This window comes from Diceros bicornis, chromosome 22 (assembly GCF_020826845.1).
Source record: "Diceros bicornis minor isolate mBicDic1 chromosome 22, mDicBic1.mat.cur, whole genome shotgun sequence".
Lineage (NCBI taxonomy): Eukaryota > Metazoa > Chordata > Mammalia > Perissodactyla > Rhinocerotidae > Diceros > Diceros bicornis.
Window position 1 is genome coordinate 59,355,718 of NC_080761.1, and position 22,182 is coordinate 59,377,899.

Genomic DNA, 22,182 nt, shown 5'->3' on the forward strand with positions numbered 1-22,182 from the left:
GCGCTGTCAGGGCGTTGCATCACCTCGGTCCGTCAGGCTGCGGCGCGCACGCGGCTCCTTCCCAGGCGCGCCGGCTCAGGGGTCCCTCAGGTACGCTCCGCCCTGAGCGCAGGGTCCGCAGGTCACCCCATCCTGCCCCCAGGACCCTCAGGTCACCTTCTCCTGTCCCCGAGACGCTCAGGTCACCTCGTCCTGCCCCTGGGACCCTCAGGTCACCTTCTCCTGTCCCCGGGACCCTCAGGTCACCCCGTCCTGCCCCCGGGTTCCTCAGGTCACCCCGTCCTGCCCTCAGGGCCCTCCGGTACGCCCCGTCCGGAAGTTCCTCAGCTTGGACTGGGATGGTGGTAGCACTTAAACCGTGGTGGTCGTGAGAACTGGGTGTGACGGAGCTTGCCGGAGAAGTTCAGAAGGTGGGCGAAGTTTCTTGGAAGCGGAAAAATTCGGAAGAAGAAATCGAGTCCTAGGCCCGCACGGAGGAGCGCGGCGACAGGGCCGCGGCCTCCGGTGCTCGGCTCACGCAGTGTGTGGATGCGGCTTGCCGAGTGCACGCCCGCTGCCGGCGCGGGGGAGGAGGAGTTCTTCAGGGGGCTTCGGAGGTGGAGAAGGAGGCTTCTCGGGAGCTGTGCTGGTTTGGGGCCTAGAAGATGAGTAAGAATGGGGGAGAGAGCGAGTGAGTCCGGGGCCCGGAGAATTTGAATGTGTTGATTCCGGAGATGGGGGGGTCGCGGTTGTCGCTGCAGCTTAGGGTGTGTGTGAGGAGCAAGTGGAGAGGGCAAGTAGTCTCCAGCCTTAGGAATTTATGGATTCCTTCTTAATGAAGTGGTGTTTGAAATGAGCCCAGAAGAGAAGATGGGTCTTTTATAAGATGGCTCAATATTATTTTTAGCATTCTGGTTTTGCAGAGAGCTCAGAAAGGATGAAACCAGAGGTATAGTAATTAATTTAAGAAATTTCTAGTAACATGATGAACTTTTAAAAAGTAAATATCAGTAAAATGGCGGACAATATATCCTCTTTGTGATTAAAGAGTGAATTATAGGGCCGGCCCGTAGTTTAGCGGTTGAGTGCGTGCACTCTGCTACTGGCGACCCGGGGTTCGGATCCCAGCGTGCACCGACGCACCGCTTCTCCGGCCATGCTGAGGCCGCGTCCCAGATACAGCAACTAGAAGGATGTGCAACTATGACAGACAACTATCTACTGGGGCTTTGGGGTAAAATAAATAAAATTATTAAAAAAACGGTGAATTATAGGGAAGAGAAGGCAGCTAAGTATTTTTGGAAAGATGGTGTAGTGGTTGGGCAAGAGCAACAGAATGGAATTCGTGGGCAAAGAAGTAATAATAATGGCTTACATAGATGATACGCAACTGCTGTGAGCTGTGATAGCCGTTATTTCGCTTACCGTTGAATTAGCATTGTGAATGTTTGTGACCTTTATTTTCCAGACGACAGAATTGAGATTTAAATGTTGAATAACTTTTCCTATAGCTCACATACTAAGTGGTGGCACCAAAACTGTCAAATTCCAAAGCCAGTCCTCTTCACCACTATCCTGTGCCAGGGGCAGCCCATGGAGTGGGATAGATTGGAAAGGCAGCTGAGAGTAGGAGTATCACTGATGGAAACTAAGGATGCTGACAAAGGTATTTGTTCCAACAAACGTTTTTGAGCACTTATCATGTGTGAGCACACACTGGAGGTTAGATGGTAAAATGCTTTTGCCAGCAATAAGTTTACAGTTGAATTGGAGAGTGTGTGGGACATGCAGCACAAATAAGCCACAGTGTGTAGGAGAGGATCAGGTTCTGGGGAGGGGGATATTAGTTCTAAAAAGAGGGCATTGGCGAAAGCCTTGTAGAGGAGGTACATTTAAGCTAAGTGGTGCTCGAGTTTGTGGAGAAAGGGCCTGCCTGATACAGGAAAGCAGTTATGTTTCTCAGCAGCGTCCAGGAGGGTGATATAGCTGGAGCTTGAGTTTTATAAGAGTAAAGGTCTGGAGTAAGAGTAGTAATTTGGGGTAAGATCATGGTGGCCTTGAGTGCTGCACTGAAAAGTCTGTACAGAATACCGTTGGGAGTGAGGAGCCATTGGATTTTTTTTTCTAATACAGAAATGATAGTTTCAGAGCTTTTCCGTTAGGAAGGTTAATCTACAGTGGTATGTGGGATATATGATATTTATTTTTCTCTTTATTTTAAAAGATTTTGTGATAGGGGCCGGTCTGGTCACATAGTGGTTAAGTGCGCGTGCTCCGCTTCAGTGGCCAGGGGTTCACAGGTTCAGATGCCCAGTGCAGACCTGCGCACCGCTTATCAAGCCATGCTGTGGCAGGCGTCCCACATATAAAGTAGAGGAGGATGGGGACAGATGTTAGCCGAGGGCCGATCTTCCTCAGCGAAAAGAGGAGCATTGGCAATGGTTGTTAGCTCAGGGCTGATCTTCCTCACCAAAAAAAAAAAGATTTTGTGATAAAGTTAATACACACTTAAAAAAAATCAAAACAGAGTAGTATGAAGTAACAAAAATCTGTTCTTTTGTGCCTTCCTCTCCTAATCCTACTCACTGCTGGTAGCAATAGTTAAGTTTGTTGGGTAGCCTTCTAAATTCAAATGCAGAATTACTTAAACATAGATTTAATATACTATATACTTTTTAAATCTCTTGAAAATGATGTTATAATATACATAGTATAAGTTGCTATAACTGTGACTTGCTCTTTTCTTTCTCAGTATGTATAAGTAATATGTATATTGCATCTATTATGATTTATTTCTAATGCCTGCATGGTATTGATGTACCATAATTTATTTTAGTTACCTATTCGTGGACATTTAAGTTGTTTTCAGATATTTGTCTACAGAAAAAATGCTTCAGGGGCTGGCCCCGTGGCTTAGTGGTTAAGTGTGCACACTCTGCTGCTGGCGGCCCGGGTTCAGATCGCGGGCGTGCATCGATGCACCGCTTGTCAGGCCATGTGATGTGCCATATAAAGTGGAGAAAGATGGGCACAGATGTTAGCCCAGGGCCAGTCTTCCTCAGAAAAAGAGGAGGACTGGCATGGATGTTAGCTCAGGGCTGATCTTCCTCACAAAAAAAAAGAAAAAAAAATGCTTCAGTTAATATGTTTGTACACATATTTTATACATTTGTGTAAGTATATCTGTGGAGTATATGTTAAAAGAATATAACTAAAGTGAGAAAAGGCTGGAGTTGGACCCACCTCTGGGGTTAGATTTGACTTAATGTAACAGGTTATGAAGACCTGAGAATGAAGAAGAAGGAACGGAGAAATAGATTTAGAGGTCAGATCCACATGACTTGGTGATCAATTGGATGTGGGGTCATCTGTTAGTATTTAAGGGTGACTCAGAAATTTCAGCTAATGGGAAGGAATGTGGAACTACTAGTACAGTGGGATTAATGGGAGCAAGTATGGCAAGGAAGATCATGAGATTTATTTTAAATGAAAATGTTTTTGAATGCTTTTCTAAGATCTGTTGAGGTAAACACAAGGTCAAAGAGGGTATCTAGAAATTGGTGAACAGGAAGTTGAGGCAAAGAGGCCTTAAGGAGTCCTGGAATAGGGAAGAGTGGATTATAGTAAGAGGGAAGAGGAGAACGCTTCCCTGAGGTGAAGTTAATCTCCTTCCTCTCCCGCCTCACACACACACACACACACACACACACGCACACACACACACACACACACACACACGGGCCCTGTGGTTACTGGACGCTGTTGTGTATGTACAGCTCTCCAGTGGATATGAGGGGCCAGAGCAATCCTGTGATTTATGCATGGGGGCTGTTTCTCCTCAGCAGCCACCATAGCCCGGTCACTGATACATGGCTCTTCCTGGAATAGTCAGTGCCATTACAGTGGGTCTTTTTGTTTGGCATAATAATGCAATGATTCTTAATCTTTGGGAGAGTAGAGGCTCCCTAGAAAATTTCATGTGAGTTTCGATCCATCTTCACAGAAAGCTTAAATCTCTTTTTCTCAAAAAAAAAAAAAAGTCAGATAGATATTCCTGAATAATGGTCAGAACTGTGAGAATAGTGACTCTCAAAACTTTGATGTGCGTGGTAATCCCCTGGCATCTTATTAAAAGGTTAAAAGATTCTGACTCCTCAGTCTGTGGTGGGGCTGGCGAGTCTACTCTGATCAGTCAGCACCTATAGATGCTGGTGATCATAGGACCAGCCTTGAGGAGCATTAGAAGTGACAGAAATAAATGTGTTGATCTCTAAAGATCTATTAGTCTTCAAATGTAATCCCGTAAGTTTCAGGTGGCCTCTAATAATGTAGTCACTGAACCAATAGGACCCCTAGTAAATCAGTAAATGCGCAGACCAACACCTCTTTCTGTCCTTGAAAGGCTGGAGGTTATAACAAGAGCTGACGATCCAAAATGACGTTCAGCTTCTATTTAGTACAGTTTAATGGCACAATCTAATCAGAAATGTATAGCTGAATTAATTACATGGCCTACCTGTTCTTTTCTTATTTTTTTCCTATATAAAACTCAAAGGCACTCTCGCATGTCAAAAATAAATGAAGTGAAAGAAAAGAAGAGAGACTGCTTGTAATAAAATTTTTATTTTTTTTGGTGGCATGGGTAATTATTGTGCTTCGGCTTTGATGTTTTCAGAATTAGTTGAGGTATGTGGGTCTCTTTGCTGCTAGAATCAGTTACCCCAAACTGTGAGAGTTCTTGAGTTCTTCAAGTTTTCTGTCTTCTCTGTGTTTTCTCTTTATTAGCAATCCTGTCCCCTTCTAATCTGATGTTATCTTGGAAATCTGGTCACCAACCTTATTTAGAATTATAAAGTAAGAATAAATAGGCCTTGAGGAGGAATGGGCTCAAGGATGCTCCCTAGTTAAGCCTCGGATTGATCAAGTGTTTCTGCATGAGGTTATTAGCAAAAGTCTTAAAAATTTTATACACTTTAAGATTACAAATCATGAATATGAGTAATAAAAAGGATAAAATGGAAAACTGGTTTGAGCTAAGAAGAATTTGAATGTGAGATCCTCATCTTTTTTAGCTTTAAACACTTTTTAGGTTTTAACTTGTTTTCCTCAAAGAGATGAAGTTATTTCAACAGAAGTGCTTTCTGTCTGTGAGTATAGGTAAGAATTCTTACCTACTTTGAGATTTATTTTTTTCAGGCATATCCATTTTTAGTATCATTAGACAGAATTTCCAAGATTTTCTTGTTTGCTTTTGGAAGCATATTGTCTACAATTACTAAGTGTTATACTGTAGTTGAAAAATAAGTGAAGAGTGTAATTTAAACACAAGTTTTGCAATAACTTAAAAAGTATCATGTATCCCTTCATCACACTATATACAAAAATAACTCAAAATGGTTCAACGACCTAAATATAACAGCTAAAACTTCATAACCTTGTTTTAGCTAATAGTTTCTTAGATGTGACACCAGAAGCTCAAGTAACAAAACAAGAAATAGATAAACTGGACTTCACCGAAATTAAAAGTGTTTGTGCTTCAGAGAATACCGTGAAGAAAATAAAAAGACAACCCACAGAATGGGAGAAAATTTTTGCAAATCATCTGATAGGGGACTTGTATTTTGAGTATATAAAGAACTCTTACAACTCAGCAATAAAAAGACAACCCAATTAAACAATGGGCAAAGGATGAATAGACATTTCTCCAAACAAAATATAAAAATGGCCAATAAGCACATGAAAAAGTGCTCAAAGTCACTAATCATTAGGGAAATGCAAATCAAAACCACAATAAGATACTACTTCATACCCACTAGGGTTTCCTGTAATCCAAAAATGGCCAACAAGGAGTGCGGATATAAAGAAACAGGAATCCTCATTCACTGCTAGGAGAATGTAAAATGATGCAGCAGCTTTGGAAAACATTTTGGCGGTTTCTTAAAAAGTTGAACACAGAGTTACCATATGACCTAGCAATAATTCTACTCCTAGGTACGCACCCAAGAGAACTGAACACATATGTTCACACAAAAACTTGTACACGGATATTTATAGCAGCATTGTTCATAATAGCCAAAAAGTGGAAACAATCCTAATGTCCTGAATAAATAAAATGTGGCATATCCATACAATGAAAAGACTATTCAGCCATAAAATGTAGTAAAGTAGGAATACATGTTACAACATGGGTGAACCTTGAAAACATAATTCTAAGTAAAAGAAGCCAGACGAAATAAGCTATATATACATGATTCCATTTATGTGAAATGTCCAGCATGGGAAAATCTATAGAGGCAGAAAGCAGATTAATGGTTGCCATGAGGCTAGGAAAGGAGGGAATGGAGAGTGACTGCTAATGTGTACAGGTTTTTAGAAGGCAGGGGAGGGAGCAGTGATGAAATGTTCTGAAATTAGACAGTGGTGATGGTTGCACGATCTTGTGAACATACTAAAAACTACCGAATTGTACACTTTAAAAGGGTAAACTTTATGGTATGTGAACTTTACCTCAAAAAAAGCTATAATTTTTCTTAAAGTACCGTGTAGTATGGGTAGTAATGTGTACACTCTTTTTAATGTATGGTACTCTGTTATTCGTAGACTTCTCTTTGGAGAATAATAAATTTGATTTCTCTTGCAGCAACAAAATGGTTCAACAAGTTCCAGAAAACATCAGTTTTCCTGCTGAAGAAGAGAAAATCTTGCAGTTCTGGTCCGAATTTAATTGTTTTCAGGAATGCTTGAAGCAATCAAAACATAGGCCAAAGTATGTGAGTTTCTTTGGTAAAAGTAGAGTCTTTAAGAATAGTAATTTCTTAGACTGAGTCCCATTAAGGCAGAAACTCTATTCATCTTTGTATTCCCGGAGTCTCCTAGCTCTCTATATAGTGAGCACTCTCAGTAGTAGATACACATTGAATGAATGAGTTCTTAGTTATTAGGATAGATTCAGTCTAAGAGGTCTTCCAAATAGAGTTGATATAGCACTCTCTTCCTTTCCGCTTTTCTCATTATGAGCACCCTTATTTAAGCATTTATATCTAGACTAGTAGTAGCCTCCTGTTAGAGTACTTCCTGCCTCTAGTCTCCATTCACCTGAAGACTAGTCCTTTCTTTAATTACTGTTTTCATCCTGTGTCTCTTGTGCTTAAAAACTTTATGAGATGGGTGTTTTTTGCCCTCTTTTACTGATGAGATAACTTAGGATCAGGATAAATAACTTACCTTATGTCATGGAACTAATGAATGAAGAATAGATGGTCCAGTGGAGATCTCTTCAGCTCCAGCATAACTAGCTTTTTTGAAGGCAGGACCTCCAGTAAATATCTAATCATTATGTCTGTGAAATTTCTGATCTAGCTGCTTTTCTTCTCCCTGACGATTCCACTGTGACAGGAGCTATGTGTAGAAAAATGTCCTAAATTTTTGCTGTCTGTTTTAAAGTAACAACATATTTATTACCTTTGTTAGATATACCTTCTATGATGGGCCTCCTTTTGCAACTGGACTGCCTCACTATGGACATATACTTGCAGGGACAATTAAAGATATAGTTACGAGATATGCTCACCAGAGTGGGTTTCACGTTGACAGAAGATTTGGATGGGATTGTCATGGCTTACCTGTGGTATGTTTGAGTCTCTAGCCTCACAGTGTTTTGATTTTTTTATAAGCATTAGATTTCATCATATAGTTAAAATATGATAAATTTTTACTATGATTAGGTTTTTTTCTTCTATTTCATTTCTATAATACTATTTATAGTTCATTTTCTCTTTAGATTTTCTGAGAACTAATTTTTTAAAATCTGTTTTATTTTCTAGAATTGCTGAATTGCGTTTGTTTCATAGGGCAGGAATGTTAACAATCTTATCACAAATTTTCAGGAATATGAAATTGATAAGACCCTGGGAATCAGAGGACCAGAGGATGTAGCCAAAATGGGGATTGTAGAGTACAACAATCAGTGCCGAGCAATTGTGATGAGATATTCTACTGAGTGGAAGGTATGTTGGGTTACTTTCAGTAGAATGACTAAAAACTTTAGTTTGTGAATGGGAGTTGAAATGGTTTATAGTCCTTTGTGCTTTTTACGAGATGCGCCCAAAAGTATTACTGTCCGTGTGAGGTTGTGACATAAGAGGAGTTGATCATCCTCTTTAAAGGAGTGTTTAGCTTCCACCTCCAACCCTATTACTTAAAATGTTAGCTTAAACTGAACTCTTTCTTTTCTGATTTCCATGTGCTTGATTTCTCTTCCATAATTAATCTCCTACCTACCCGCAGTATAGGACAGGAATCAGACTGTACTAGCAAATAGCTTAACTTGAATGTTGCAATAAAAAAATTCAGGTGTTAAAAACAATTCAAGTTTGGACCCATTGTTGTTTATTAATTTGACTACCATCTTGCGCACTGCTTCTCTTAGTAATAGAGCTCCCACAGCTGGTACCTTTAAGTAACCATCAAGTGCTGGTAGAGCTCCTGCCCGCTCTTGTTCTCATGAGCTTCCGAACAAAGGTCTTTCCTCCTTGGCTTTCAGATTAGTATGTCTGTACAACTTAAAAATATGTCTGGCTTTTGTTTTTTTCTATCTTCTCCATCTTACCGCTTTGACTTCCCCAACTTGCTGTTCTTTAGAATTCCCGATTCTGCCACTGGTGTCAGTCTTCCAGGCTTCAAACGTTAATCCTCATGATCAAATCAAATGCCAAACCTTATCAAGTCTTTCTTCTTACTATCTCTTATCTAGTTGTTTCTTTTCATTTCTATAACCTTTCCCTCCCACCCACCATCATCTTCGTTCCTGAAACAATCTCATAATTGACCTCTTGCTCAGGTTCTTTCCCCTCAGCCTGCAAGTTCTCTCTCCCACAAGACTCTGTTCATCTTGCTCTTCCCTGCTCAGAACTTTGAGAAGCTTCTCCTCATTGGTGAATAAAATCTGATTTCATCAACCTGAAAATCAAAGCTCCTCAATTTTCTCCTAATCTGACCTTCTTTAATCTTGCCTGGTCACCAGTATGGAAAAATCCTGATGATTATAATATGCATGTAGGCCTTTTTTGTTTCTTAGAAAGATTTTGTATTTTTTTAACTTTTCATTTTGAAATAATTCAGACTTAACTAAAAAATTGCAAAAATAGTATGAAAAGTTTCCTTATACCCTTCACCCACTTCCCAAATGCTAACACCTTCAATAACCATGGTATAATTATCAAAAGGAGGAAAGTAACATTGATTCAATACTATACACCTTATTCACATTTAACCAGGTGTCCCAGTAATTTTTATTTCTGATCCAAGATCCAATGTAGGAGCACACATTGCATTTACATAGTTGTCACATCTCCTTAGTCTCCTACAATCTGGAACATTCCCTCAATCTTTCTTTTTTTTCCTTTTTTAAAGTTTTTTTGCTGAGGAAGATTGACCCTGAGCTAACATCTGTGTCAGTCTTCCCCTATTTTAACATCTGTGTTAGTCTTCCCCTATTTTGTATGTGGATTGCCGCCACAGCATGGCTGGTGAGTGGTGTAGGTCCACACCCAGGATTTGAACCCACGAACCTGAGCAGCTGAATCAGAGTGCACCAAACTTAACCACTATGCCATGGAGCCAGCCTCCCTTCAGTCTTTCTTTGTCTTTCATGACCTTGTCACTTTTAAAGAGCACAGACTAGTTATTTTGTAGAATATCCCTCAATGGCTGATGTTTCCTCAGGATTCAGTTTAGGTTATGCGTATGCATTTTTGCAAGAATGCCTCAAGGGTGACATCATGCCCTTCTGAGTCTATCATATCAGGAGGCCTATGATGCTGATATGCCTCATTGGTGATGTTAACTTTGTTCACTAAGGTGATATCTGTCAGGTATCTCCATTGTAAAATTGCAGTTTTTCCTTTGTAATTAATAGGTATCCTGTGGGGAGATTATTTGCCAATATCCTGTTTCTTATCATACTGTCACTCATTAATTTTAGCATCCATTGATGATGGATAGTTGTACCTGTGGTGTTTGCCAAATGGTGGTTTTGGTACACTTTTATAAAGGAATGTTAATACTTGTAAAGAACATTATCTGCATAGAGGATGAATGCCAAGAAAACTGGTTCTTAACCTTACATAGAGTGTTGTTTGCAATATAGATTTACTTGAACTATTGATTGTTCTGTTTTCCCAAAATCATTGTATGTGGTGATAATAGAAGCAAAACACATTGGTGTATGATAACAAATATCATTGTCTAATAACTCTAATATTTATATTTTTAAAGTCTATTGTTACCAGACTTGGTCGATGGATTGACTTTGACAATGACTACAAAACTCTGTATCCACAATTCATGGAATCTGTCTGGTAGGTTTATTTGCAACTGTAAATATAAGGAATATAGTGTTATATTGGTTAGTGGAGAGATGCTCTAATATGAGTCAGTTTGTTTTCAGGTCCACAATTATTTATGTGAAATTTTGGGGGATGGATTTGTTTTGTTTTTGTTTTTAAAGATTTAGTTTTTTGTAGAGCATTTTTAGGTTTACAGCAAAATTGAAAGGAAGGTACAGAGATTTCTCATATACCCTGTGCCCCCATACTGCATAGCCTCCCCAATTATCAACATTCCCCACCAGAGTGGTACATTTGTCACAACTGATGAACCTACATTGACACATCATCATCACGCAAAGTCCATGGTTTATATTAGGGGTCACTCTTGTTGTACATTCTATGGGCTTGGACAAATGTGTAATGACATATATCCATCATTCTAGTATCATGTAGCATATTTTCACTGCCCTAAAAATTTTCTGTGTTCCACCTATTCATCCCTTCCACTCCTAGATTTACTATTGAATTTAGAAAATTTCTGATTCTAGAAAGATAACAGAATATGCATATGTTCTGTGGTATGTAATGGCCCCAGCATATTGAGCAGCAACCTGTAATCAAATACATGAGCATTTCAGCATCAGAACATATAATTGTTCACACTAAGTAGAATAAATAAAGACTATAAATGGCCTGATGTCAGTTAGTTTTTTTGCCAAATTAATTGGTAACAAATTTAGGGAAAATTAGGTTTCAAAAGTTTTGGTTTTGTTTTTTTTAAGGAATTAAGTTTAAGAGATTATGGGGCCAGCCCTGGTGGCCTAGTGGTTAAGTTCAGCATGCTTCGCTTCTGCAGCCTGAGTTCGGTTCCCAGGCTTGAACCTACACCACTTGTCTGTCAGTGGCCGTGCTATGGCAGCAGCTCACATATGAAATAGAGGAAGATTGGCAACAAATGTTAGTTCAGAGCGAATCTTCCTCAGCACAAAAAAAAGAGTAAGAGGGGCTGGCCCGGTGGCGCAAGTGGTTAAGTGCGCGCGCTCTGCTGCAGCGGCCCGGGGTTTGCCAGTTCGGACCCTGGGCGCGCACCGACGCACTGCTTGGCAAGTCATGCTGTGGCAGCATCCCATATAAAGTGGAGGAAGATGGGCACAGATGTTAGCCCAGGGCCAGTCTTCCTCAGCAAAAAAAAGAGGAAGATTGGCAGATGTTAGCACAGGGCTGATCTCCTCACAAAAAAACAAAAAGAGGTAGATTGTCAACAGATGTTAGCTCAGGGGAAGCTTCCTCAGGGAGAAAAAAAAAAGAGAGATTATGTGCTTGAATTTTATACTAAGACAAGTTGTATAGTGCAGTCACTGTTTTATAACAGTTTCAAAAAGAATTTTACTTCTTTTTAATATTATAAGTCACTGTTGCAATGCTAGTCTTAGTCTTGATAGGTGATTTAACTTGAGAATCCTACAGTAGTCTGACAATCATTACTTATCATTAATGGGCAAACAGGCACCATTATTACGGTTGAAAAATGCCCTGTGTGCAAAACTCAAGCCTTGAGGAAGTACTACTTTTAATAAATTATGCTTAATTACACATGAGTTGCAAAGCTATTTTGTAGGATGCACTTTCTTTGTGCTGCATTGTAGGTACTCGTGGCTCTTATTGCCTTCTTATCTACCTGCTCACATTTCTCTTAGTAAGATCTATTGAACATGCTTAGCACATGTCCTTTGGCTTTGAGGAGCTGGATGCCTTGGAGCAGTTCTCAGACCCTCTGACTCTGACATGCTCCTGTGGGTGCATCTGCAGACCTGTGTATCCAGGAGTGGAAGCTGGTCACATTCTCTAACATGCCAGAGACTTTGGACAGGGGGCTTCTCATTCACTGAGCAGCTGGAGTTCTCATGATTAGAACATCTAAAAACCAGACGTGTTAAACATCTGAAAAAGAAGGTACTATTTATGCTCTAGATCAGGGCTATTGAGGACTTAAACGTGGCTAATATGACTGAGAAACTGAATTTCTAATTTTAATGAATTTAAATTTAAATGAGCACTTGTGGCTAGTGCCTACCGTGTTGGACAATTCAGCTCTATATCATACTTCTTAATTTACATAAAACATCCTGGAATCAGGGGAAAACAATTTTTAAGGCCTCTTGCTATTAGAATGGTAGTTATTCCTGAGGAACCTGTTGACATGTAAATAAGGCACATAGACGTAGGGTGAATATAAAAAATTATAGGAGATATCTTTAATAATGATAACATTAATAATGGTGATCATTTAGATTGAGTTAGTGCTTTTGAGTATATAAAGTGCTTCCACATGAATTTTCCCAGATGATCCAGAGAGTCCTGTGGATTGGGTTAGGACTCTGAAGTGAAGAAAGTGGTTGTGACGTGCGTGAGATCACACAGCTAATTTTATGGCTCTTGGGCTTGAAACTGGGTCTCATGATAGTGAATCTAATACTCTTCCTCTAGCCTCCTGTGAATGTCCTTGCATCAAAGTATATAATAAGATTGAGTTTAAACTTGGGAAATTTGTTATAAAACATCACTTTTTAAAATTTTTTTGCTGGGAAAGATTCACCCTGAGCTAACATCTGTTGCCAATCTTCCTCTCATTTTTTTTTCCTCTCCCAAGTCCTGATACATAGTTGTATATTCTAGTTGTAACTCCTCTAGTTCTATGTGAGCTGCCGTCACAGCATGGCTACTGACAGACAAGTGGTGTGGTTCTGTGCCTGGGAACCGAACCTGGGCCTCCGAAGCAGAGCGTGCCAAACTTTAACCACTAGACCGCCCGGGCTGGCTCAAAACATCACTTTTTAAGCTTTATTTAAAGCCTAACGAATGCCATGAAAAAGTATGCACATTTTTTCATAAAAATATTTAGCAAATGGGAGAAAGTTGAATTCATTTATTGTGCCAGGCACTTAGGAATTGGGCTGTAAAGACGAATTATATAAGGGCAGAATTAAATAAGGGTTCCCACCAGTGCATTTTGGTATTCAGTTGGGAGAGGTGAGTAGTCACCACAGGAGAACCTGGGATGACTGTTGCCATTGACATTTGCAGTATCTTGGTACATTTAGCTTAAAGCAACATTTGAATGTTTAATGGAAGTTTTTGACTAACTGTAGGAGTGATATGTATCCTAATCCTAATGTTTATACTTTTTAAATTCCCTTTGTAAAACTGCCCATTATAGTGAAGTTTTAGCAATACACCAAAAAACTATTAAGAAAAACGAAAACTCTGAAATCCTAACCATAGCTAACATATTGATGAAAATCTTTTTTTTCAGCATCTCTAAAAAATGTAAATATGTATACTGATATGTACAGTTTTACGTAATTGGTACCTCTTTGTACAATATGGTGTAGTTGCTTTTCTCAGTCAACGTCATGTCATGGACATCTTTCCATGTCAACACATATTAGCGCTTTTAATGTCTCTGTTATGTCTCATTATACTGATCCTTTGTAATTTACCAGATAGTCTCCAGTTAAGAGACACTGTTTCCACTTCTTTGGCTGACAGGAACTCTGTAAACAGAAACTGACATAAACATTTGTGTTTGGGGAAGCAGAATTTTGGGTAGATAGTTGTGGTAAATCTTCACCTCTGTACTTGCTAGGTGGGTCTTCAAACAACTGTATGATAAAGGCCTTGTTTATAGAGGTGTGAAAGTCATGCCCTTCTCCACCGCGTGCAATACTCCACTTTCCAACTTCGAATCTCACCAGAATTACAAGGTATGTGAGACATCATTGGTCATTAAGTTACGTACATGCAAGTTAAATGGTTGTAGTAATCACGACAACTCGTCCCGGTGTGGAATGTTAGCCTGGGAAGTCAGTCTGTTTGACCATTTCTTCCTGAGCGCTGGTGATGTTGCCTGTCACTGAACTGAGGCCCTGTTAAAATTAAAAATGAGGGATTTTTTTTTCCCCCATGAGATTTGTGAATGATGTGTCTTAATGTGATAGGTTTTGCTTGTTTTGACCATATTTTTGTGCCTCTCTTTGGTTAACAAGTCTAGCTCTGCCCTGTTTCCCTCCAGTCACTGTTTCGTAAGAGTTATTGGTTTGAGTGATTTTATGCCTCATCTGGACCTCCTAATATCATTTATTTGTTAAAAGTATTCGGAAGAGGGCCGGCCCCGTGGCTTAGCGGTTAAGTGCGTGCGCTCTGATGCTGGCAGCCCGGGTTCGGATCCCGGGCTCGCACCGACGCACCGCTTCTCCGGCCATGCTGAGGCCGCGTCCCACATACAGCAACTAGAAGGATGTGCAACTATGACAGACGACTATCTACTGGGGCTTTGGGGGAAAAATAAATAAATAAAAATTTAAAAAAAAAAATTTAAAAAAAAACAGTATTCGGAAGAAAATCTCATTTGGGATTGGTGAACAGCATTATGATCTTTTCTCTGATGAGTGGAATAACTTGCTTCCATCATACCATGGTTGGTATGATGGAAGCGTTTAGACGTGTCTGATGTTTACAAAGCTTCCTGCTTTACCTTGTCTAGACATAGTAAAGACAGTAAGTCTTCTGAAACATGAACTGTTCCCATGCGTGTATATTCAAGAGGGGTTTTCATTTCTGAGAGTTTATCTGACCCTCTCTGTTTTTAAAGGACATTGATTTGTTTGGAGTTCTTATTTTGTGGCTCAGGTTTGGAAATTATATTATTAAAACTTGCATTTCAAAAGCACTCTTCGTGTTATAGAATGCTTTTATATATCCCATTTGATTTTTGCAAATCCTTGTGAGGTGGGTGTGATGATTCCTGTTTTCTCCTAAATACCCTTCTGTGATAGTGCTCATGTTATGTTGTTTATTTTTAATAAAATATTTTAAGCACATAAAAATGTAGAAAATAATATACTAAGCACTTGGTTACCAAAGGCTTAGCTTTGTGAAATCTTAGTCTATTGCTGTATTTGCTTACTTTTTAAAAACTCTTTAACGTGGAGAATTTCAGGCATAGGCAAAAATACACAGAAGCATGTAATTAACTCCCACGTGCTTGTCACATATCCCCAACAACCGGTGACCTATAGCCAATCCTGCCCTATCTGCACACACTCCCACTCACTTCTCCCAGGCCCTTTTTCAAAGCAAATTTTGAAACATTTTATCAATAAATAATCTATTATATGTCTTTAATAGATAGAAATCTTTTTTTATCTTTTTTTTTTTAGCTTTACCATAGTACCATTATCACACTAAAAAAGGTCATCATCAATCATCTTTAATAGCTTTAATTTTAAATATCCTATAATTGTTTAATTCCTAGATATCATCAGTGTTTACATTTCTGTTTGTCTCATAAATATCATACCCTTCATTCCCTTGGGTTATTTTTAATTATTTTTTGTTTTTTTTGAATCAGGATCTAAGGAGGATTCATACATGGTGATAGTTGTCTTTTAGCTCTGTTTTAATCTGTAGGTCTCCATTTCTCTTTCTGTCTTTTTTCATTTTTCCTTGCAAATCATTGTTTAGGAGACAGGCATTTCCCAGAATCTGAATTTTGCTGGTTACATCTCCATGGTCTAATTTAACATTTTTTCTGTCCTTTATATTTTATAGAAATTGGCACTTCATTTTTGTGTTTGTTTTTTTCCTTCAGCATGTATGTCATGAAGGGAGGTCAGTATTTGTTTGTGGTTTTGGAGGGGAGAGGTTAAAATTTATATACAGTTAAATGCACAAATCTAAAGTGTACTATTTGATGGGTTCCAATAAATGCATCTTTTTTTTGAGTACAGCAAATATTATAGATAACAGTTGACTAGTTTTGGCTTTTTTTGTGTGTGTGTGTGTGAGGAAGATCAGCCCTGAGCTAACATCCATGCTAATCCTCCTCTTTTTGCTGAGGAAGACTGGCTCTGAGCTAACATCTATTGCCAATCCTCCTCCTTTTTTTTTTCTTTTTCCCAAAGCCCCATTAGATAGTTGTATGCCATAGTTGCACATCCTTCCAGTTGCTGTATGTGGGACTTGGCCTCAGCATGGCGGGAGAGGCGGTGCATCGGTGCACGCCCGGGATCCGAACCCCGGCCGCCAGAGCGCACACTTAACCGCTAAGCCACGGGGCCGGCCCTATTTTTGTATTTTGTAGAAATGGAAAGATCCACTATGTATTCTTTTGTATCTGGCTTTTTTCACTCAACATTATGTTTGGAACAGTCATCCATGTTAAGTGTACTTGTGGATCTTTGGTTCTAATTTCTGTGTAGGGAAATATAGCACAATTTATTTATTTACAGCACATTTCTCTTTCCATTTCCTTTCTTACATCCTGACAGGTGACCACTTTGTTTCTTTCCCCCATGCATATTTTTACACTTTTACTATCTACATAAGTATCCATAAACAGTATATAGCATTTTTGTGCATGTTTTTTTGTGTGTGTGTGAGGATTAGCCCTGAGCTAACATCCATGCCAGTCCTCCTCTTTTTGCTGAGGAAGATTGGCCCTGGGCTAACATCCATGCCCATCTTCCTCTACTTTATATGGGACGCCTCCACAGCATGGCTTGGTGAGTAGTGCATAGGTCCGAGCCTGGGATCTGAACCTGCAAACCCTGGGCCACTGAAGTGCAACATGGGAACTTAACCACTATGCCATGTTTTTTAAATATCACCCACTGTACTTATTCTGTACCTTGCCTTTTATACTAAACATTATGTTTTAAAGATTCTTCTTATTGATGTGTGTTGCTCTAAGTTTATTTTTAACTGCTGTATAATGTTTTATATAACAAATAGATTACGATTTATTTATGCATTCTTTTGATAGATATTTGAGTTGTTTTGAGGGAGGTAGCCCTTGTCTTTTTTTTCTCAATGGGAACAGACAGCGTTGCTAGGAACATTTTTTAATATAAATCCTTGTGTACTTAGGCTGAAGTTTTCTTTGGCAACTAACTTGTTATATATTAGACCCCCATAATGGCTTGTCAGTTCCTAGAGTTTTCAAAAGTTTGCTCTTCAATGAGTAAATAAATCTTACTGGGAAAGAGGCAAGCTTCTTGCGGAAGTAAATTGAGTTACAGGAGAAAGTCCTTCCAACTATTCCAAAAGGTAAACCAGCTTATGGATATAAACATATTTATTTTTTTTTATGTTATCTAAATTTTTAGTTTTTAGGAGTCTGGTCGATTTGATTATTTATGGAGTTCCTTGATTATTTATGGAGTTCCATGCTCATTGTGGAAAATTTGGAAACCATAGAAGGTATAAAGAAGGAGAAAAAATTTGTAATCCCAGTACCCAAATGCAGTCACTATTAATGTTTTATTTAGGTTTCCCTTTAGTGGTTTTTTTATTTTTATTTTTTTACATTCATTAGTGTACATACTAAAATTAATATTTTTTATATCTTAGTACCTATTGCCTGGTTTAATGATGAGACAGCATTTTTTTTCTCCTCCATCTGCTTGCACAGAGTGCATACATCCATGAAGCCAACACTCAGACAAAGTAAAAAAGAACCTTAGCAACTTACCAAAAGCTCTCCCTTCTCATGGTCCCTTCATGATAGCCACCCGACCGCCTTACAGTAACCACTGTCCCTCACTTCCAACAAGATTGATTTGTTTGCTGATTCTGTACTGTCTGTGAATGGAATTGTACAGTGTGTTCTGTTTCATGTCTGGCTTCTCGGGCTCAAGATTATGTTTGTGAAAGTCATCCATATTGTGTGTAGTTGTAGATCATCATTTTAACTACTGTTTAGTATTTGTTTATCCATTCTACTGTGAAGGGCATTTGGGTAATTTCCAGTCTTGGGCTCTTATCAATAGTGCTACTGTGGACATTCTACAACTTGTCTTTTAGGGAGCATATATACACATTTTTCTTGGTTACATACCCAGGGGTGGAATTGTGGAGTCATAGGGTATACTTACTATAAAGGAAAAACTCAGGCTTTTTTTATTTCCTATGTAGGGAAAAACCCAATTCTTCCCTAGTGTGTGTTTCTTTGTTGTGTGTCTCCTTTGCTAGTCACACAGAACACTCACACTTCTGGTCGCCAAATGTGTGGAGGTTTTTCCTTACGCCAAGCAATTCTTTGGGACATCAGCTAGGTGTCCTACAATTTAACTCAATTCTGACACTATCTACCCGGAGTTAGCATCCGATCCCACAGGGAAGGGTTCAGTCCCACAAGGCTCCCCCTCCCCACCATGCACACACTTCAGATGCCAGTCTCAAGCCCAGGTTGTCACTGGTGCTTCTGACCGACCAGCTATAGGTTGGAGGCTCCAACGACCTCCTCCTTGGGTTTGAATCATTTGCTAGAGTGGCTCACAGAACTCAAGGAAACACTTACTTATGTTCACCAGTTTATTATAAAAGGATGTGATAAAGGATACAGATGAACAGCCAGATGGAAGAGGTGTGTAGGGCAAGGTATATGGGAAGGGGCCCAGAGCTTCCATGCCCTCTCCAGACATGCCACTCTCCCAGCACCTCCACATGTTCACGTACCCAGAAGTTCTCTAAACGCCACACTTTTGCGATTTTATGGAGGCTGGCTTCATCATGTAGGCATGATCAATCATTAACTCTGTTTTCAGCCCTTCTCCCTTCTTGAGAGAATAGGAGGCAGAGCTGAAAATTCCAAGCTTCTAATCATGGCTTGGTCTTTCTGGTGACCACCCCCCATCCAGGAGCCCACCTAGAGTTGCCCCATTAGAACAAAAGACATCCTTGTCACCCAAGAAATTACAAGGGTTTCAGGAGCCCTATGTCAGGAACCAGGAGTAGAGACCAACATTAGAACAAGAGATGCTCCTGGTGTTCTTATCACTTAGGGAATTACAGGGGTTTTAGGAGCTCTGTACCAGGAACGGGGGGCAGACACCAGTCTATATTTTCTATTATCTTACACTCACATTTAACTCTAGTACAGAAGTTGGCAAATTCTGTAAAGGGCCCGATAGTAAATATTTTAGGCTTTGTGGACCAGATGGTCTCTGTTGCGAGTACTTAACTCTGTCAAAACCATTCTAGCACTCTGGCAGTATGGAAGCAGGTGACGGCCAGGTTTGGCCCATGGACCATGGTTTGCTGCCTCCCATTTTAGTAGGTACTAGCACAGAGTTCTCCCAAGTGGTTATACTGATTTATGCTCTTACTAGACAGTACTGATTTCTCTGCATCCTTGCCCACACTTAGCATTTTCTTTCACTTTAGTCATTCTATGATTGTGTATTATGGTTTTTTTGGTTTTGTTTTTAATTTTTGACATAATTTCAGACTTACTGAAAAGTTGAAAAGAATTCTCACATACCCTTCAATGAGATTTCCTAAATGTTAACCTTTTACCATATTTGCTTTATCCTTCCCTCTCTTTTTAAGGGGTGGGGTGGCGCAGGACCCTTGGAGAGTACGTTGCAGACCTGACATCTCTTTTCCTCTAAATACTTAAGTACATATTTCTTAAAATCAATACTGTTCTCTTAAGTAATTGAAATTAGGGAATCAGCAATGATACAATATTATCCTCTAATGTATAGACCTTATTCTCCTAATGGTCCCAAATTATTGGGACCTATTTGCCCTTTTTAGCAAAAGAAAATGCTAGATTATGTGTTTCATTCAGCCGCTGTGTCTCCAGCTCCTTCAAACAGTCCTCATCTTTGCGTTTCGTGACACTGGCATTGAGGAGCACAGGCCAGTGTGCTTGTAGTGCCCTCATTTCAGGTTGTCTCATGCTTTGTATGTGAATAAGACCATGTTTGGAGAACCCCTTTTTCTCACTTTATTTAGAATGCAGTGGGTTTGTGTTGGGGAATGAGCTTTTCTGCTTTGAGGCTATTTATTTATTAAATATTTTTAAATCCCTTATATTTTCATATTGAAAGATTGCCATAGAGATGAAGCCAATCATTTATTTAATGAACTGAATTAATATTGGCATATTACAATTTCAAGTATATGGTGTTATTTTGTTGACCTAACTCTTTATGGACTTTTATTATAAAATAAATCATAATAGTGAAACCTCCATTGTGTATCCCTCTTGATACACTTCAAATGTTTTATTTGTGGCTACTACAGTAATTAAAACATTTTTTTTCTTCTGTTTTTTTTTTGCTGAGGAAGATTCGCCCTGAGCTAACATCTGCCACCAATCTTCCTCTTTTTTTGCTTGAGGAAGATTAGCCCTGAACTAACATCTTTGCCAGTCTTCCTCTATTTTGTATGAGTCGCCACCACAACATGGCTGATGAGTGCTGTAGGTCCATGCCTGGGATTTGAACCCATGAACCTGGGCCACCAAAGTGGAACTTGCCTAACTTAACCACTACGCCACGGGGCTGGCCCAAAACATTTTTTTAAGTATATAAAAAAAATATATTTGGAATTTCTTGTGTTGTATTTTCTTTTTATAAATGAGGCACATGTTTTTTGTAAAGCTCTGTTTATTCTGAAAATTGTTTTATTTTATTCTTTAAGTTCAGTTCCTTTTTCTTACATTCTTGTAAAAGAATACTTTATCTCATTTTATTTCAGGATGTTCAAGATCCTTCAGTATTTGTAACTTTCCCTTTGGAGGAAGATGAAAATGTATCTCTAGTTGCTTGGACAACCACTCCCTGGACTCTACCTAGTAACCTTGCCCTGTGTGTTAATCCAGATATGCAGTATGTGAAGATCAAAGGTAAGTATGAGCCTGGTTACTTATGACAAATATGGATAAGATAATTTTAACATATTTTGGGAAAGAGTGAAAGCATACATTTCTTTTTTCTTTTTTTGGTGAGGAAGATCGGCCCTGAGCTAACATCTGCCAATCCTCCTCTTTTTGCTGAGGATGACTGGCCCTGGGCTAACATCCATGCCCATCTTCCTCCACTTCATATGGGACACCCCCACAGCATGGCCTGACAAGCAGTGCATCAGTGTGCGCCCGGGATCCAAACCGGTGAACCCAGGGCCGCCGCAGCGGAGCGCGCACTTAACCGCTTGCACCACTGGGCTGGCCCCAAAGCTTACATTTCTTATTAGAGTAAAAAGAGAAGTCTTTGAAAAAGCGTTAGACTTAGTCAGAAAAATACCTTCTAGAAAAGTTTTTTTTTCATTTCTGATTGAAAAAATAACACACAAAAATAAAATAAAGATATAAAAAGTAAAAATTCCTTATAATTTTAAGATTATAATACATTTTTTGTGTGTGTGAGGAAGGTTAGCCCTAAGCTAACATTCGTTGCCTGTCCTCCTCTTTTTGCTGAGGAGGATTGGCCCTGGGCTAACATCCGTGAGCATCTTCCTCCACTTTACATGGGACCCTACCACAGCGTGGCTTGACAAGCAGTGCATTGGTCTGCGCCTGGGATCCGAACCCGAGAACCCTGGGCTGCCGAAGCGGAGCCCACGAACCCAACCGCTACGCCACTGGGCTGGCCCCTGTAATATATTTTTACACATCATGCCCTTATTACAGATGAAGAACCAGTGCTTTAGAGAGGTGGTATCTTATCGTCATTAGGAATCTCAGGTGTGTATTTTTTCAATATCACCAAGCAATTAATTCAGATACTAGCTGTCTGCAGTTAGTGTCAGATGCCACAGGTTAAGGGCTCAGTCCTACAAGGACTGCCCCCACCACCACATTCCCACCTCAGATGCCAATTGCAAGTCCAGTTGTCACCTGTGCTTCTGACTGACCTACGACCCCCTCCTTGGGTTCCATTACTTTGCTAGAGCAGCTCACAGAACTCAGAGAAACATTGTACTTACTACTTTACCGATTTATCATAAAAGAACATTATAAAGGATACAGAAGAACAGCCAGATGAGGAAGTATATAAGGCAATGTCTGGAAGGGTCCTGAGCACAG

General features: G+C 39.6%; 1 protein-coding gene and 1 non-coding gene across 3 annotated transcripts in view; both read left to right on the forward strand.

Annotated features, from left to right (window-relative positions):
• The window catches only part of IARS1 (isoleucyl-tRNA synthetase 1), an 86,092-nt gene continuing 63,910 nt past the window's right edge, over nucleotides 1–22,182 (forward strand). The window contains exons 1-7 of one of the 2 annotated variants that reach the window (XM_058566100.1): nucleotides 1–90; nucleotides 6,620–6,745; nucleotides 7,450–7,606; nucleotides 7,866–7,985; nucleotides 10,255–10,337; nucleotides 13,954–14,071; nucleotides 20,856–21,003. In XM_058566100.1, the coding sequence (XP_058422083.1) occupies nucleotides 6,627–6,745; nucleotides 7,450–7,606; nucleotides 7,866–7,985; nucleotides 10,255–10,337; nucleotides 13,954–14,071; nucleotides 20,856–21,003 (745 nt within the window). In that variant the 5' untranslated portion in view covers nucleotides 1–90; nucleotides 6,620–6,626. Of the gene's footprint in view, nucleotides 91–1,241; nucleotides 1,646–6,619; nucleotides 6,746–7,449; nucleotides 7,607–7,865; nucleotides 7,986–10,254; nucleotides 10,338–13,953; nucleotides 14,072–20,855; nucleotides 21,004–22,182 lie in introns of those variants that run through there. The other variant, XM_058566101.1, reaches the window with a different exon arrangement.
• Nucleotides 3,720–3,852, forward strand: LOC131420290 (small nucleolar RNA SNORA84). The gene has a single exon (XR_009223519.1). It is a non-coding gene; the product is annotated as a small nucleolar RNA SNORA84 (small nucleolar RNA).